The sequence below is a fragment of the Camelus dromedarius genome, chromosome 8 (genome assembly GCF_036321535.1).
Source record: "Camelus dromedarius isolate mCamDro1 chromosome 8, mCamDro1.pat, whole genome shotgun sequence".
NCBI classification, from domain to species: domain Eukaryota; kingdom Metazoa; phylum Chordata; class Mammalia; order Artiodactyla; family Camelidae; genus Camelus; species Camelus dromedarius.
The window spans coordinates 34633203-34651727 of NC_087443.1; the positions used below are offsets into that span (position 1 = coordinate 34633203).

The 18525-nt window shown below is 31.6% G+C and overlaps 1 protein-coding gene across 3 annotated transcripts in view; it reads right to left on the reverse strand.

Annotated features, from left to right (window-relative positions):
- Nucleotides 1-1971: 1971 nt before the first annotated feature.
- CCAR1 (cell division cycle and apoptosis regulator 1) overlaps nt 1972-18525 on the reverse strand; it is a 45698-nt gene continuing 29144 nt past the window's right edge. For all 3 annotated transcript variants that reach the window (XM_031461179.2, XM_010985818.3, XM_031461177.2), the window contains 9 exons: nt 14825-15016; nt 11939-12178; nt 11429-11540; nt 5445-5527; nt 4891-5037; nt 4065-4185; nt 3790-3975; nt 3055-3260; nt 1972-2314 (listed from right to left, as the gene is read on the reverse strand). In XM_031461179.2, the coding sequence (XP_031317039.1) occupies nt 2255-2314; nt 3055-3260; nt 3790-3975; nt 4065-4185; nt 4891-5037; nt 5445-5527; nt 11429-11540; nt 11939-12178; nt 14825-15016 (1347 nt within the window). In that variant the 3' untranslated portion in view covers nt 1972-2254. The remainder of the gene's footprint in view (nt 2315-3054; nt 3261-3789; nt 3976-4064; nt 4186-4890; nt 5038-5444; nt 5528-11428; nt 11541-11938; nt 12179-14824; nt 15017-18525) is intronic.

An 18525-nucleotide genomic window follows, 5' to 3' on the forward strand; every position in this document is an offset into this window, starting at 1 on the left:
AAGTAGTTATGTAATACGTTGTAGTTAGGGATCATACCAGGTAAAATGTTAGAAAGTATGTGTCGTATATTACTATAAATTTAAGAGTGAAATGTATGCATATAAAGTCTAAGTGTCACTGTAATTTTCTTCAAAAAGGATTATTTATGTTGTTACATTTTGAGGGGTAATTTCTAGCACTTAGACAAAATTCAGAAGGAAGTATTAAATTCTTAAAATTTTGTTGTTTTTAAAATGACTGAACCAAGCATTAGAAATGCAAAAAAAAAAAAAAAAAAAAAAATGCAAGGCATCCAGAACATAAGAAAGATGGAAAAAATAAAATTAAGTGTTATCACAGACCTACTTGTTACCTGATTTTTTGGCTTGGTCAATGTCAGATGATAGAATATAAGAGTAGACTGCATTTTTACCTCTGAATAAATATTCCAAACAGTAGAAAGACAAAAAAAAAACCATGCCCTTTCCCTCGTTTTCACTAAAACCAATTTTTCTGTATTTAACTTGCTCTTTTTTCCCTAGCTCAGTCATCTCACTTTCCAACTTACCTCTAAATAAGAAGAAAATGGAAAGATTTATATTTTTCTCCACTCTCCTACTACTATTCTTACTTAACTATCTCTGGGAAAAAGTAAGCTGACAGGTAGATTTTATAATGATTTTTCTCATTCAAAAATATATTCTATTAAAGAACTACATTCACCACTATTTTTAGTTAAAAGTCTGTCTCCAAGATTTTCCCAAGAGAAATGCTTTCCTGTTTTATCCTACCTTAAACATAGACACATACAATAATTGTATAATTATGGATCAGTGAGTAAGCTGACTTCAGAGAAGTTCAACAAACCATTAAGCGCAGAAAGAGCAACTTAAGATAAAAAATTGGTTTGAAAGAATTTCAAGTATTTTAATCTATTTGTTAGCTAAAAGCTAACTGGATTCCATTTAGCTTAAGACGTGAGTAACATGGTATTTACGTTATCACGTTAACTTGTTTGGAACATCTAGCCATTATTCTAGCAAAATAAAGGTTAAAAACCCTAATATAGCACATATTTCTATGACAGTGAAACATTCCAGGAAGGAATATTTATATGCAAAAATTGATTATATGCTGAAGATGCAGTTCAGTTTTCACTAGTGTTATTTCAAAGACATGTCATTTAACCCTATATCCCTTTAGACCAGAGTTTTTCAACTTGTACACTACTGACATTTTCGATTGGATAATTCTTTGTTGTGGGGACTGTCTTATGCACAGTAGGATATTCAGCAATATCCTTGGCCTCTACCAACTACCATCCAGTTGTGACAGGTACAAATGTCACCAGACACTGCTAAATATCCTCTGGGAGCAAACTCACCCCCTATTGAGAACTACCGCTTTAGAGTATATTGCCTTTCCTACCTTATTCCCTCAATGGTTAATAAACTCTTAACGTATCTGCTAAAATTCTGAAGGAAGTACACAGACTAATAAAACATTTTTTTAATTTAAGAAGGCCTAACTTATGGCATCATACTGACATCTTCTGGCTTGGTACTAAACTGTATATTAGACATAAACTACATTAAAAAAACCCCTCTAAATTAAAATATGCGTGCTATTTTGAGAAAGTAGAACAATTAAATGAAAGCAGTTTAACATCAAAACTATGTTTTACGTAAAGCCTAACATATATAATAACAATGATAATTATTACTTTCTTAGTTTTTGATGTACTGTCTTTTGGATGAATTTTATTTTTAATAAATGCTTTTAGAGAATGATAATTAGAATGGATTTTAGGACAAGTAAAAAAAAATGTGACTCAAAAACCTTGCAAAAATTAAGTAGCATGCTATTTATGATTTATACTGAAATTTCAAAGTGTTAAAAATTTTTTAAAAAACTATTAATAATTCTATAAATAAAATTACAATTTCCTGGATTTTTAATAAAAGACGTTTATAATTAAATACTACTGGCAATTAAATTGATGAACTTTATTGGGGTTAAAACTATAACAAAGTTCATCCTAAAACATTTTGCAATGCAAAATTATTTCACTCAAGGAGTGTTTAATAATTTGGATGCCAGGAATTACAAGCAATTCTCGAAAGCAAAGACTCTCACATTCATAAAACTTTATACATCATTTCAACTAACAGGTATTTATACTACTAAAATCAAACATGCATCACTTTCAAACATTCTTTTATCATGATTTTATATATTACATTATTTAACACCATTCTTCATCACTACATTTTATCATACACTTGCACCATTCTCCTTGGATTTTTGATCTTTATCTTCATTCTTCACATCATCCTATAAAATATACAAAGAAACAGTGTATTTTATTAGCTTCTCTTAAATGTATCTTTTAAAATAATAAACATCAGTAAATAGAGATACTCCAGACAGTTCATTTTAGCATATATGGAAAATTGACCCTGGGGGAACTATGAAAGAAACATCTTTCAATTCTGTGCAGAATGGCTTCTAGTATTTGAGAAAGTCATCAAAGTACTGAGAAATTAGATTCTTAGGAATAAGTGCAGTATATTCTTTGCAATGTACTTTTTTTTTTCTTCTTGTTCTCTGAGTGAGACCCAGGATGTAGAAGGTCTCTCAGTTACTAAAGTTTATTTACAGTGGCACTGACTTACTAGATTTTTTTTGAAATAAAGAACACTAATAAACCAGTTTTGATAGTATCAAAGAGTTTCTCAACTCTGCCTAACAATTAAGTGGATTTAGAAAAAGAAGTGAATGGCTTATCTTCTCAAGTTCAAATGCAATCTCTGATTCTGAAAGAAATACAGATAAAACTTGCTTTCTAAGAAGTCTGCAAACATAAACCATGCTGATATCCCAAGTAAGTTCCAGGAAAATATCATCTTTGGGGAATTGCTTTTGGCTAATCTAACAATCTAATGAAGGACAGAAGGCTACCATCATTTTCTATTAGAAAAGCCAGGAAGAGCTTAATAATATTAAAATTGCCAGAAAGAGACTTTTAAAAATGAAATAAACTAAGAAAATGTTTAAAGTATAAAACAGCTAACCTTCTTAAGAACAGTGTGAATTTCATCCATTACTGTGGATAAGTTTCTGATTGTCTTATTTAGTTGGTTTTCAAATTGCAAATTCATGTTTTCTGAAATCTTTAAGTTTTCTTGTAACTGACTAAGATCCTTTTTTACTTCTCTGAGTTCACCAGAGAGGCTTTTGTTGGAATTCTCCAAATTTAATATGGTTTTTTCATCCTCATCTGTTAAAAAAAAAAACAAAACCCAAAATTCACCAACTTACCCCTTAAAATTTCCAATTTAACTTGGGGGTTAAAAAATATTCAAAGCTAGAATAAAAAGTGCCTATAATACCTTAAAATGGTGACATGCATCAATTTCAATAGTTATAAAGCACACAGCAACACTCATTTCACTTAAATTAAGTTTTACCTAAGTATTACTACTAAACTGAGGTTCCATTTTTAGACAGTTGTATAGACTACATAAGTAGCAGAAACTTGTGAAAACTAAGTTGAACTAGGCAAAGATTAAAAGAATGCAACAGAAAAACAAACCTGAGAATGCACATAAAGATCTAAGATTAATTCTTCTAAAAGCTAAGCAATTTTACAATCTTTAACAGAAATGGTCAAAAGTGAAGTTACATTACGCATCTAGACTAAAACACAGGTTTAGATATTCATGTGTACAGGTATGTATATATATGTGTACATATAAATATCCCAATAGACTGTTAAAAGAACGAACGTATCCAATGTTGTTTCTTACCCGTCTTTTCTTCTAGTAACTGCAGCTTCTGTTCTACTTCAGCTCGTACTTTTTCACTCTTTTCCAATTTTTGCAAGAGGCTTCCTACATCTACCATTGCACCATTGTACACAATAAGGCCAACATTTTCCTCTACGTCCTTAGATTCCTGTTTTACTGTTGGTGTTGGAAGCAACAACCTGTTTCCTATAATGTAAAAGGTAACATAAATATTTTCTTCTTTAATTCATAACATAGTTATAAAATGGCAAGATCTTAAAGTAATATACTCAAACCTAGCATATCTTCCTGCAGTGCTTCAGACTCTTCATGGTTTTCCTCATCTTTTGAGGTGTCCGTTAATTTCCGGTAAAAGCAAGATTCACGGAGAACTACTTTATTAAGAAGCTTCTTTACCTGTTATGCAAGGAAGTAAATTAAAAAGATGAAAATAAGTTTTTGATTCTCCTTGAATAGCTGTGTTCTAATTTTCACAGAAGGTGAACAACAATGGCATCTGTTTTCTAAAGTATCTACTACCATGCAAGTAGAGCATTTATGCTTTTACCTGTCTTCTCTATAAACCTGAAATCCAAATTATTATTTGCAAAAATTTTTGCTAACATTGAAAGTCTAACATTTATAGGAACACTAACACGTACATTAAAATATACAAATAAAGATGTTTATCACACCATAGTTTGTAATTCTAAAAAATGAAAACCACCCAGCAACTGGGACTATACCATGGAACACTATGCAATAATAAAAAGAATAAACTGAGTCTCTGTTTTCATTGTAGAATGTCCATGATATATTATTAAATGAAAAAGTTATCAGTATATTCAGAATGATTTCAACTGTTGTTCATAAAACTAGAACTATCATATATACACATATATGAGTTGCTTATAAAAAGATCTGGAAGTTTAAATATTAGGCCAGAGGAGTGGAACTACAGGAAGAGGAGACTTTTAACTTTTTTTACTTTATTTATTTCAGTATTGCTTAACTGTATTACTTATAAGCCTGTATTGCTTTTATATTTCAAAAAGTCAAAGGTATTAAAAAGATAGTTACTTAAAAATGCTTTTCATTATAAATAGTCACAAGAAAGATTACCTGAGCCCGAGAAAGATGTAGTCCAAGAGTATAAAGTATTTCTTCCAAATCCTTTTCAAGAAGGTAACCACAATGGCTTTGATCAAAATAAACAAACGCCATTAACAGATCCCTGTTAATTGTGATCATCTGAGTCTTTTCTTTTTCCTAAAGAAAATGAAAAAGTTACAGTATATAATTTATACCCCCAAAAGTGAGATAATTAGACAATACCAAAATCTGAAAAGACCTTTGCCTCATCTTAGCTAAAAGGAGTTGGTCTGGTTTATGTGTATAGGGGAAAGAAATAAGACATACTGTTATTTGACAGAACCACAAATATCAAAATACAATGGACTGAATTTTGCTGAGTGCTAACATACAGCTATAAAAGGACCAATAAAGTTCATGATTGTGTTATGTTTAATAATTTTGTATTATATAAGAAATGGAAATTATCATATTATAAAGTATACAGCATTGTATAAACATGTCAATTCACTATCAAAAATGAAATGAATACAATATTATATGTCAAATATACCTCAAAAATATATACAGTATTTAATAAATACCTTATCTTTAGAGGGCCTCTCCTTTAGGTACCTATTAATATCTCTTTTGTCATCTCGTTTGTTTATCTCTTCCTCATCCCGATCTATAAAATAAATACAACAGCAGCAAAAAACTCATTAATACATATAAGTTTTCAACTACTGTAGAGACTGAAAATACTTCTTTCTATTACTGATCAGTTTTTGTTATTTACTGACCAGCTGTTGTGAAAGATACAACAGCAAAGAAATATACAAATAAAAGTAGTTTGGATTTTATAAGAAACAATTATAAAGAATAAGAAGAAGAAATTTATAGACTAGAGGGAGGAAAAAATTGACTCAATTGAATCAAATAAAAAGACTTAATTCAATAAATATCGGGAGGAATTGGTTCCAAAAAATGAATCAATTTTACACATAAAATTGAAAATTAGAACGTAAATTTAAACAAAATAGAGCAAAGTATATTTTCCAAAAGACCAAAGGAAAATAGCCAATGTAGTAAAACTAGCTGCAGAATAAAACTAGATATGAGAATTGAAATGTTTTTAAGATAATTAAGACCTAAGAGTATTAATATCTAGATTTGCTAACACTAATGTATGTGTCCCAGGATAAAAGGCAGGAAATTGGATAAATTATTCTAAGTAAGTAAATAAGTAAAACAAAAATTAGTACAGTAAGGTAAGTCTGTAGCTGTGGAAGACAGGGCTTGAAATCTGTACTCTAGTAAGGAATCTCAGTATTTTTCAAACATCAAAAAGAATATTTGAATGATTTATACAACTCATGATACTTATTTTCTAGATTAGAATATTATCTTATTATTTTTTAATAATATATAATGTACCTTATGCAAAATTCAAAATATACAAAAAGCAGTGACAAAAAGTAAACTCCTTTCTCTTACCTACCCATAGGCTACCCACTTCTCTAAGACTCAGCTATCGCCCTCATGTCAGCCACCATTACTAGCTTGAATATTACAGAATAAATCTGTTAATGGGTTGAATTGTTACCCCCTAAAATTCCTATGTTGAAGTCCTAAGCCCCTAGTACTTCAGAATGTTATCTTATTTTCATAAAGGTTCTATACAGAGATAATCACGTTAAAATGAGGTCATTAGAGTGAGCTTTAAAATCTAGTAACTGATGTCTTTACATGGGAAATTTGGACACAGACACGCACACAGAAGATGATGTGAAGATGTGGAGAGAAGATGGCCATCTACAAGTTGAGAAGATTCGCCTGGAATAGACTCTTCATAGCCCTCAGAAGGAGCCAACCATGCTGACTCCTTGATCTCAGACTTAAGCTTTCAGCTTAAACAATAAATTTCTATTCCTTATCCAGTTACCCAATTTGAGGTACTTTTCAGGGTAGCCCTAGTGAACAAATACATCATCCTTTCACAAATTATATGCAATTAAAGAGCTCTTTTGCAGTTATTTAATGATCTGTCAATAATTTCAAAAGAAATTTTGGTTCTACAGGCTTCTTGGATCTCTCAAATGGATCTCTATCAAAAAGTCTGCAGTCACTAATGATTTGTTGGTAAACATGAGATACAGTAAACACTAGGAGTTAGATAGTCCTTGAGATACTACAAAGCATATTCATAAATATTTCACAATATATTCCCTTCTTGGACATCCATAATATACACAAGTAGCTAAGAAATCCTGTGGTAAAACATGTAGACCCTTCCTTTAGCCCAACTTTTCCCAATTTATTTGACCCCAGCATAGTTTATCAACTTTAATATTTGTTAATATTTTGTGACACTCTAGGAAAGACTGCTTTATGTGAGAAGTTGTATATGAATAGTAACAATACATAGAAAACTTTATATTAAATAGAATATACATGCTAAAACACACACAAACCTTGATAACATGCTAAGTGAAAAGTAGCCAGTCAAAAGAGATCACATACTGCATGATCCCATTTATACGAAATGTCCAGAATATCTATAGAGACAGAAAACTGACTAATGGTTGCTGAGGGCTGCAGAGATGGGGAGAAATGGGAGTGACTACTAATGAGTACAGGGTTTCTTTCTGAGGCAATGATAATGTTCTAAAATTGATTATGGTAATGGTTGTACAACTCTGGATAAATTAAAAACCAGTAAGTTGCAAACTTTTAAGTGGACAGTATGTGAATTATATCCCAAGCTGTTACTTAGAAAACAAATCAGGCAAATGTTCTAAAACTTGACTGTAGTGATGGTTTCACAATCGTATGAAGTTACTAGGAATTATTAAATTGTTAAATTATTAAATTAAATCATAAACACTTAAAATGGGTGAGTGTGTGGTATGTACTGGAACCTCAATAAACTGTTTTAAAAAACAGAACATGTCCTTTGAACCTAATTATTTCTCATATTTATATTACATATATAATACAGTATAGAGTGGTTCAGCTGACTTAGTTTTATTATCTTGGGTAAATTGATTTACTGCTAAAAGCTTCAGTTTCTTCACTTATAAAAAGGAAAAAATATGCTCTGAGTGTAATTGTGAGGATTAAACTATAATTTTTTTGAAGGGGGTAATCAGGTTTACTTATTTATTTCATTCATTCTTTTTTTTTTTTTAATGGCGGTATTGAGGATTGAAACCAGGACCCTGGTGCATATGCACTCTACCACTGAGCTCTATCCTCCGTCTCTTAAACAATATAATTTTTATCAAGAGTGAACCATTTACTCCACAATGGTTAAGTCCCTTTTCCTTTCATTTATTCACATTTTATAGACAGGACCCACCTTATTTTGAATATTTAACTTGAATGGTTAAACTCACTTTCAAAACTCTCTCTCCTGGAACCTACACGTTTATAGTGTTTTTTTAAAAATCCAAGTAGTCTTTGCTCATCTTGGTAAATAAATAAATCCCATCAAAGATATACTAAAATTATGGTTGTGATCATGTTCTTTTATTTTTTTCCCCACATACATACACCTCTGCATATGAGATACATTTAAATGAACATGCTGTCTACATCTATAAAATCTATTTTGTAATCTTTTTCCATGTCACTTTCCTTCAACTTCTTTTTTAATGACTGCACAGAATAACATGTCTATATCAAAATGCATTTAAGTTAATTCCCTATTACTGAATATTAAGATTGATTCTAATTTTTTGTTTTATAAACAATTATGAAATGGACAGCTGTATTGGTATTTCAAAGGCTATGGTTAATTCATTATTTCCAAATTTCTGTCCAGAAAAAGTGCAACAATTTAAACTGACCCCCAAGAGTGAAGGTAATCTTTTCTTTACCCTTGTTAAATTGATGTTACCTTTTGTTAAAAACTTAATTTATATCAATTTGACAGTTAAAAATTAGACTCTTACTGTTATTTGATCCTCTGATTACTAAGAATATTCAATACCATTTTAAACAGTAACTGGTGTTATGTTTTTTTTTTTAAACCATCAATTCTACTTTTCCATGGGCAAAAAAGTGGTCTTTTGGAAACCTGACTGGATAATGAGATATAAATTATGGAGGGAAAATTTAACATAATCAAGCAGCAATTAAAAAAACCAGGGAAACCAAAAAAAATCCCCAAACTATAATCCTACCACCCTATTTGGCTTTGCAGTTTATGATATTAGTTAACAAATATCCATTAAGAGCCTATTTGGATATTTAGACTGGTCTAGGAACCTGCAATATACATCAGAAAAGAAAACAGAAAAAAAGAGTATTTCTTACTAAGAGCTCATATTCAAGTGGAAAGCAGACAGACAATAAGTATACTAAGTAAACAGTATATTAGACCAGGTTGTAAGTTCAACAAGTAGAACAAGATAGAGGGATCAGGGAGGCAGGGGAGGCAGGAGATTGCAATTTTACATAGCGTAGGGTGCAGAGTAGGCCTCACTGAGAAAGTGATAGCTGAACAAAGACTTAAAGTGTTGAGAGTCAGGAAGGTGGATCTTCAGGAAAGAGCCGCAGGTAAAAGGAATTATCAATGCAAAGATCCTAACATAGGAGTATGTGTAATAGGTTCAAGGAGGTCCTGGTGACAGGTGCAATGAGCAAGTGGAAAGAGTAGTAAGAGATCAAATTAGAGACTTGATGTGGTAGGGTCTTCTAGGTCACTGTAAACACTTTGGTTTTTTCATAGAGGAAAATGGAGTCACTGTAAGAATGTGAATAAATAAAATGACTTAAATTTCACAAAGGTTATTCTGGCAACTGTATTGAAAAAGGGACTTTAGAGGAAAGGGATAGGCAGGGAGACCAGTTAGGATGCTGTTATAATAACATAGACAACAACATGGGTTAGATTAGGGTTAGATCAGTGAAGCTGGTGAGAAATGGTCTGATTCTGAAAATATTTTGAAGACAGAGGCAACGACTTTTTGATAGATTGGAAATGGAATATGACCAAAGGAGGGAAAAAAGGAGTCAAAGATGACTCCTGGATTTTAGCTTGAGCAACTACCAGTATGGAATTGCCATTAAATGAGCTGGGGAAGGCCGAGGGTAGAGGGTTTTGTTTTTTGTTTTGGTGAAGAGAAAAAGCAGGAATTCAATTTTAGACATGTTTGTTTTGAAATGTCAGTTAACTTAAGTGGATGTCAAATACAGATAATATGGGAGAATAGAAGTCTGACTTGAGGTATACATTTGAAACTTGTCAGTATACACAGATAGTATTCAAAGCTGGGAGAATGGATGAGAACACCATCAAAGAAGTAGAAAAAGAATAAAGAAAGACAACTAAGGGATGAAAGCTAGGATACTCTCACACGGACAAAATAATGAGAACACTGTCTAGCGATTTAATTAAAGCAATGATAAAACTACACTAGGAGGAGAGGGGAGAGAAAAATGAGACTAAAAATGACTCATCTTCATTGAGCAAAGCAGGTAATGAAGATGAAAGAAATACTGATAAATGCGTATCATATTATCGATTCTGAGGTTATTAGAACTCTAAGAATACTAAGGTTATTAGAACTCTAAGAATACATATTAGATAGCATTAACAGGTGGTTTATGACATTATCTTTAATTTTCTTAGGTGTGATTATGGAATTGTGGTTAAGAGAATGTCTTTTCTTGGGCAAGTTGAAGAATTCCTATTTTCAAATGGATCAGAAACAAATAGACAGACAACACAAACAAGACAAAATATTAACACCTGAATCAACTGTTGGATACAGTGTGTTCAATGTACTATTCTTTCAACTTCTTTTATAAAGTTTGAATATTTTCATCAAACAGAAGAAAAATAACATGTTATGGAAAGAGAAAATGTAGAGGTAAACAAAAATACCCTAAGTGAAAAAAAAAAAACCAAAAACCAAAACCAAACAAACAAAAAAACTTAACTAGTAATATCCTGAAAGATGTACTATAAAAAAACTTCTTATGATTTTCTCATCTCAGAAAAAGACTTAAAAAAAAAAAGTTCCAAGTCTACAGGGAGACTTACAGGTATAGGTACTTTATGGCTGATGTCTATGACTAGTCAACAATAACTATCTGTCTACCTACTGTATTTTGAATATCACTACTACTGATAAAAGTTTGTTATTTAAAACTTGGGTGATGGGTATATGGGTGTTTAAACTCTACCTACATGTTATATGTACTCTTTTCCTTGTGTGACCATCTTCATAATTTAAAAAAAATACTAAAATTAGTTTTCTAATGAAGATTGTATTTTCTGAAACAAGGTAGACTATTATACCTTTCATGACACAGTTTAAGCATCACGATCAAGGAAATTTTTTTCCTTCGAGGTGAATTAGTATTAATTATATATGGAACATATGATAGTCAAAAATAAACATTTCTTAAAACAATCCTCTCACCTAAAAATTTGTAATACTTAATATATGTTCACTAGAAAATATTTTACTGTTTCCATTCTAAAATTCTAAAGATTATAGATTTCAGTGATACAAAGTCACCAAATTAAAAAATGTATTTTTCATCCCAAGGGGAAATAAATAAATTTGAATCATACCATCTTCTTCATCCTCAGCTTCTTCTGCTTCCAGTGGATCATATTCATCTTGATTATTATCTTCTTCAGTTTCATCATCATCTTTAGAATCATCTTTTCTTTTATCTTCTTTCTGCAATTTAAAATGTCTTAAGATGAAGCAAGATCTCACCAAACATTAAATGACTAAAAGAACACATTAAATCCACTAAATTTACTTGAAATAGTATCAAGTATAAATTTCTTATAACAATAATGTACTTTAAGAATAAGCTACCACTCACAATATATGTAAATCAAACCATCATGCTGTATACCTTAGACTTAAAAAAAAAATAAACTACCACAAAACTAGTTTAGATGCTAATATAGGCTTAATTGAAAGATTTAAATTCCTAATAATACACTGAAGTCTTTTAGTTTCGCCTTTACATTTCACTATTCTGATGGAATTCATCATCATGTAATACAATCTAGAATACTAATTAAAAACTTATAAACTGGGTTGCTAGTTATGAAATAATTACAGACCTTCCTTTCATCTCTATCTTCTTTTTTATCTTTATCATCGCCTGATTTTCTCCGTTTGGGTTTTGGCTCATCAGTTTCATCATCTCTTTCTTCTTTTTTATCTTTTCTCTCATCTTTTTTGCTTTTCTTTTCCTTTTCTTTTTTATCCTCTTTCTCAGGAAGGGACAGTAATGATTTGTATATTCTGACACCAAAATCTCTTTGAAGCATTTCATTGAAAAGTTCTGCAAATAATGAAACCTGTAAAAAGATACCAACAGTAAACCAGACAGCTTTAATAGAAATACTGAATAAACCCAGGATAGTAATTTATCAAATAGTAACTTGTCACATCTAACAATTAATGTGCACTAAGAATAAAATTACATTAATTGATGTCAATGATCCTGAGGAATCTCAAAATCCTCAAAAAATCTTCTGAAGATACAAATACTATGTTTAGTATATGTTTTTGGTCAAATATTACAAAAAACAGTAACTGTACTACTACAGAAAATTTGAAAATGAGTAGAAAAAAAGAATTTTTACTACCTTAACAATTAATCTTCACAATAAATGTACTTTATCATGTGCATTTACCATGAAATGTACTCAACAAGTTTTTATTAAATGCCTACTATGTACTAGAATTGGTCTAGGCATTGGGGATACAGCAATAAAGAAAGCAGATAAAAATCCCAACTCTCATGAGCTAACAATCTAGTGGGACAAAGTATGGAATTACCAAACCAACATCAAATTATAAGAAAAACAAGCAGAGTAAGAGCAGAGAGAGTAACAAGAGAGTGTAGTCAGAAAAGGCCTCTCTGATCAGGTGGCATTTGAAAAGTGACCTGAAGACAGCAAGAGAATGAGCCATACAGATACCCAGAAGAGCACTCCAGGCAGGGGAAACCAATTCAAAATTCTGAGTAGGGAGTAGGTTATTATTACTATGCAAGGATCTGGGGATAAAAACCTTTAATATATTCATTAACCTAAAATTATACACTAAATTTTACACATAAATATATCTAAGGCTAACTGCTTTCAACAGATTAAAGGGTCCAGAACTTGAAATGCTTGACCATAGTTCTAAAACCTCACTGGCTATGTGTTTAGTATATTTGGTAAAACACTTTAATCAGACTATTTTCCTGATTATTAAGGAATACACAATGTATTAAAACTGTAATTGATCTTTTAATCTATTTTTCTTTAATTAATGCACAGTCTTTATACATTTTAAATAAAAAGAAATCTATTAGTAAAATGACCATTAAAATGTTGAAAATTCTTCTTTCTCTTAACCATTAATGTAAAAACTAAACAAAATCTCCATCTGTGTAAGTAAACAGCAAGAATCATCTTTTTTTCATAGTGTTTTCTATTTCCTATCAGAGATAAAAAAGCAATTAAAATGTGGCACACTTAGAAGAAACCTAGAACAGTAACTAGAAGACCAGTATTAATTCCACATATCTTCTCATCTGTAAATACTGAAAAACAAAAGATACACCTAGCATTAATATTAAATAAGCCAAAGTTTTAGTTACAGAATAATTTCTTATAAATTCATACACCAGAATAACGGTTACATTCTAATGACAGATTAAAAGGAAACTAACCGAGGGGATATGTTAGGTGGAGAGGAAAAAATAAATCATCTTTTTGCTAGCAGAGGGCTGTTTCCACTGAGCAGCATAAATTTGAGATACTCTTTGAGCATCCGCCAGGTATATGGTATATACTTTATATGCAGTAAGTAATATCAAAGACTGGTTTTGTTTTTTTCATTTATTTATTTCTTGAATGACTACTACATGATAGACATTTTTAAGAGTTAAATTTTGGGAAGTGGTAACAAAAATGAAATCAGAGTTTAAGGACACTGATTTACTGAAATTATCAATGTTACCAAAAACTAAATACTTTAATATTTGTAACAAATTTTATATCAAGACCAATAAGCATGTACTTCACATCTAATAACTGCCTCAGAAGTCCTATATGTTTGTTTGCAAATGACCCTGATCTAATCACGTTACTTCACTTTTATCTTATCACTTGGTGGACAATGACCTCTTGGGTCAAGTAGGTATGACTAATTTTTTCCAATATTTACCAAATAAAACAATGTGAGAAACACAGCATTGTAAATCAACTATATTTCAATTAAAAAAAACAATGTGGGATATGTTGATAAGATAAATAACTGAACACAATTATAATTTTGTACAAGCTATTTATAAAACTAATATTTGAGGATATTTTACATTGTTTTATTTAAAGAATGAAGCAATCAGTTACTTAGGGATAAAAGTCCATTTCAACTGTTCTGAAAAATGACAAACTATATGTTGTAAAGCTGCTCTAAAATAATGGTACAAAGAAACACGTTCATGTTGAAAAGATAAACATCAAATATTTTATCTTACATCTTAATCAATCACAAGTAAAAGTTTCAATCCCACTAAATGGTATTCTAGTTCTAGAGTAAATAATAAAGTACTACCTCATTCTCCAGAGGCAATTAGACATTATGGTATCATATGTCTCCTGATAAAAGAACACACCACTATTTATGAAGTAGCTTCAGGAAAAAAATAATTGAATCTGAACTTGATTAAACCTTTAGATCCAACAGTCAATTTATGAGAAACAGAGAGGCCAGAGGAACATTTAAACCACAACATAGGAATGCAATTAGCAAAGAGTAATAGTGAGTCTGCAGGGAAAAATCATCTAGTTGTTTTTTTCAAAAAAAAAAAAGTAAGAAAAATACAAAAACAAAAACAAACAAACCAGAAACAATGAAAGAGGCACTCAAGAGAGATTTAAGAGAGATATTAACCAATCAAAATGTGTGGACCTTATCTGGATCCCAATTCAATCTTAAAACATTACCTCAAAAGAATGTTCTTTATTATCCTCTAATCTGTAGTCCAAAAGTACACTCAAAGACATGATGCTACAATCAAACTTGCCACTTTTTGCAGCCCAATTTGGATGTACAATAATGGCTGGCTCATCAGGCAAAATATATCTTCTTTCCCGACGCTGGCGTTCCAGTTCCTCTTGGCGTTTTCTTTCTTCTTCCTACATATTTGAGATTTTAAGTAATGGTTAAACCTCCACATACAACATGTATACACAATAAATGTACACTATATGAAGAAAAAAGACAAAATTTCCATAATTCCTTACAATGATAGTAACAACCGTAAGAGATAAAGAAGGGAGGAAAGGTTAAATTTACTAAAGAGGATAGCAGCTTTTATGGTTCCTAATTCTTTTGGACTTCTGAGCATAAGAAACCACCTTCTAAGGAGGAAAACTTAAAAACCCCACAAACTTATATTAACGTTATATAAATCAGAGGATTCTGGGAAAACAGTGGTCGTAACATAGTTTTGGGGTCTATCTGAATCCTTACATTTCAAAGAAACAGAATAATTTAGACACCAAAACCAAAATCCACATATATTCATGACAAAACGAGGTGACAAGGCATCCCCACAAACACCAATATACAAGTGGGTGGGGAAAGAGCCACAAGAGCCAAAATACCTATGTATTGCTGGCATCTGTGTCAGGGGAAAGCAAAAGGAAGCAATGAGACTGCCTGAGGATCTAAGAACTGGAAAACCATAATACATGCATATCCACTGGAAAGCATAGCAGGTCAATTTAAGAACAGCAGCTGAAACTAGGATAAGGTTTTACCCCCAACAATACTGAGTACAAGGGGTCAGTGTTAAGATCTGAAAGGACCTGGACATTCTAGCCCTATGAACTTTCAAAGCTGATTTACCAGCCCATCCTTCCAGCACACGGCCCACATTAAGAAGAAACTTCTGGGAGCAGAGTTAATAGTGACCAGGACAGAGACAACAGAAGGTCCAGATAAAAAGTGGTAGAGGGCAACAGAGATAGAAACCTCAGCAAGCCACCGTATTTTTTGACAGAACATGAAAAGCTCTGTTAAGTCAGTAAAGCTATCTGAAGCAATCTTCTAATAAAACTTAGGCAAACGATATTCACATAAAAATAAGCAACAGAAAAGTATTGAGGTCAAATTCCATACAAAGTTACTATTTTTTAAAAAAAGAAAGAGCAAAAAAATCACATCCCTGGAGACAATGAGTGGGCCAGAAAGACATGGCCAAAAACAGATAAAAATTTTAACTTACTATTTTAAAGTGTGCTAAAAAAAACCTGAGAAAATACTGTAAGATATGAAAGAACAACATGAATAAGAATTTTAAAAGTAAAAAATGAGGTGACAGAATTTAGGGAACAGTTTAGAAAAGACAGTTTCAAAAATTTAAGAATAAATTAGAAGGAATAAAAAAGCAAATGAACTCAAGAGATCATGCCCTAAGAGAACAGGAGGTAATAGGAAATTTTTTTAAATCAAAAAGAAATTAAGAGGAAAAGGATTTAAGAAAAAGAGACCAATATTAAGGAAGCAAAAAAGTTCAATCTGAGATATCAGAATTTCTTAAAGAAAACAAAAGAGAACAGAACAAATTTAAAAACTATTATTAAAGAAAACTTGTTTGTTCATATAGCACTATTAACCACAACAGTCAAGAGCTGAAAACAAAGTTCCATCAACAGATGAACAGATAAATAAAATGTGGTATATATGTAAAATGAAGTATTATTCAGCCTTAAAAAGAAATCAAGTTTGGATACATGCTGTAACATGGATGAAACTTGAAAATGTTATACTAAGCAAGAGAAGACAAACACAAAAGTACAAATACTGCATGAGTCCACTTACAGGAAGTATCTAGAATAGGGAAATTCATAGAGACAGAAAGAAGAGAGGAGAGAGGTGCAGGGAGTTATTATTTAACATATGGAGTTACTGTTTGGATAGAGTTCTGGAAATGTACAGTGGTGACAGCTGCACAACATCGTGAATGCAGTTCAATGCCAATAAACTACATATTAAAAAATGGTGTAAGGCTAATTTTAACTTATATATATTTTACCACCAAACAACTTTGTTAAAGAGAAATTTTCCTGAAAATAAATCTGAATCTGAGTGAAAAAGCATGCCATGCATCTGAAGATATTAATGCAAAATGACCAATATCAAAACACATTTCTAATGAGATTAGAAATTTGTACATCTAGGAAACTAGCAAGTGACTATCAGAAAGCAAACTGCATTATCAGCACTTTTTTCATAGAAAATCTTAGAAAAAGCAACATATTTAAGACACTCAAGGAAAACAGATGTGAATCAAATTTTATATTCATGATTTTCAAGTATAAAGGATATAGTTAAACTGTTAACATACAAAAACTTAAATACTGCTACCATGAGCTCTGAGGAATCTACCAGAGATGAACTGTGGAGACAAGGACAAAAGGACCAGCTGTGATCATTACACATACAGTTTTATAACCAAAATTAAATGATTAAAAGAGCATACGATATGTAACGCCACATGCTAGAACAATGTATTTACAGGACCACCATGTTTAAAAAATGAGGATGGGGGAGGAGATAGCTCAGTGGTAGAGTGCCTGCCTAGCATAAGGTCCTGGGTTCAATCCCCAGAATCTGCACTTAAAAAATAAGTAAGTAAAAAAACCTAGTTACCTCTTCCCCTAAGACTCTTGTTGGCCTACAAAAAATGAGGATAAAGCAGGTATAGGAAATGCAAAAATATATTTAAACTAATTTGAACAATAACGGTGGGGGTGCTATTAATATATCTGTATTGTATTTCTGTACATATATTCCCACCCACTGGCAAACAAAATAGGGGGTACAATTTGAGATTCAATAAGGGTAAGAATTGTAAAGAACTGAAACCCATCAAAAATGTTCAAATCCATATATTCAAAATGATGTTTAAAAACAAACAGGTAACCTTCTGAAAATGGCAGGGAATCAATTCATTATCCTGAAAACCGGATAAACAAAAAGAACAGTGTTTGCTTTAGCAGCACATACACTAAAATTAGCATAGCCCCTGCACAAGAATGGTTCAAATTCATGAAACATTCCTTATTTTAAAAAGAAAGAAAAGAATCAAGTATTGATACTGTCCTCTTCTACATGAATTTACCAATAGGTAACACTATAACACTGGGTAACCAAACAGCAGATGAGCAGAGTATGTGAAAACAAAATAAGAATTATAACATCATCATTTCAACCCCAACAAATCAACAGATCTAGGATTTGAGCACCAATGGCCACTAACATCAAAAAGTGAAAACTGACACTTTGCCTTCTTTTTCTGTATTTCCTGTCCTGAACAATTCAGTTCTAAAGCAATCCCTCCAAGCAAAGCAGGTATCTACAGAGGGGTGATGGAAGCTGGTGAGCTACAACGGCCCAGAGCAGGTGAGCAGCCCAGTCACCAGGTACTGAAATCCCAATGAGGGAATCCACATAGAGAAAGCATAGGGCAGGAAGTCAGAGCAAAGTAGAGTAAGGAGGATATCCAGACTGGAGAGGGAGTGTGATAGACAACTGAAAAAGGAAGTAAATATATTAAAAGTATAATGGAAGCTATGTTTTGCATTACTGGACAAAGGAGTTGGATACATGGAAAGGGAGAAAACTAAAATGAACTCTC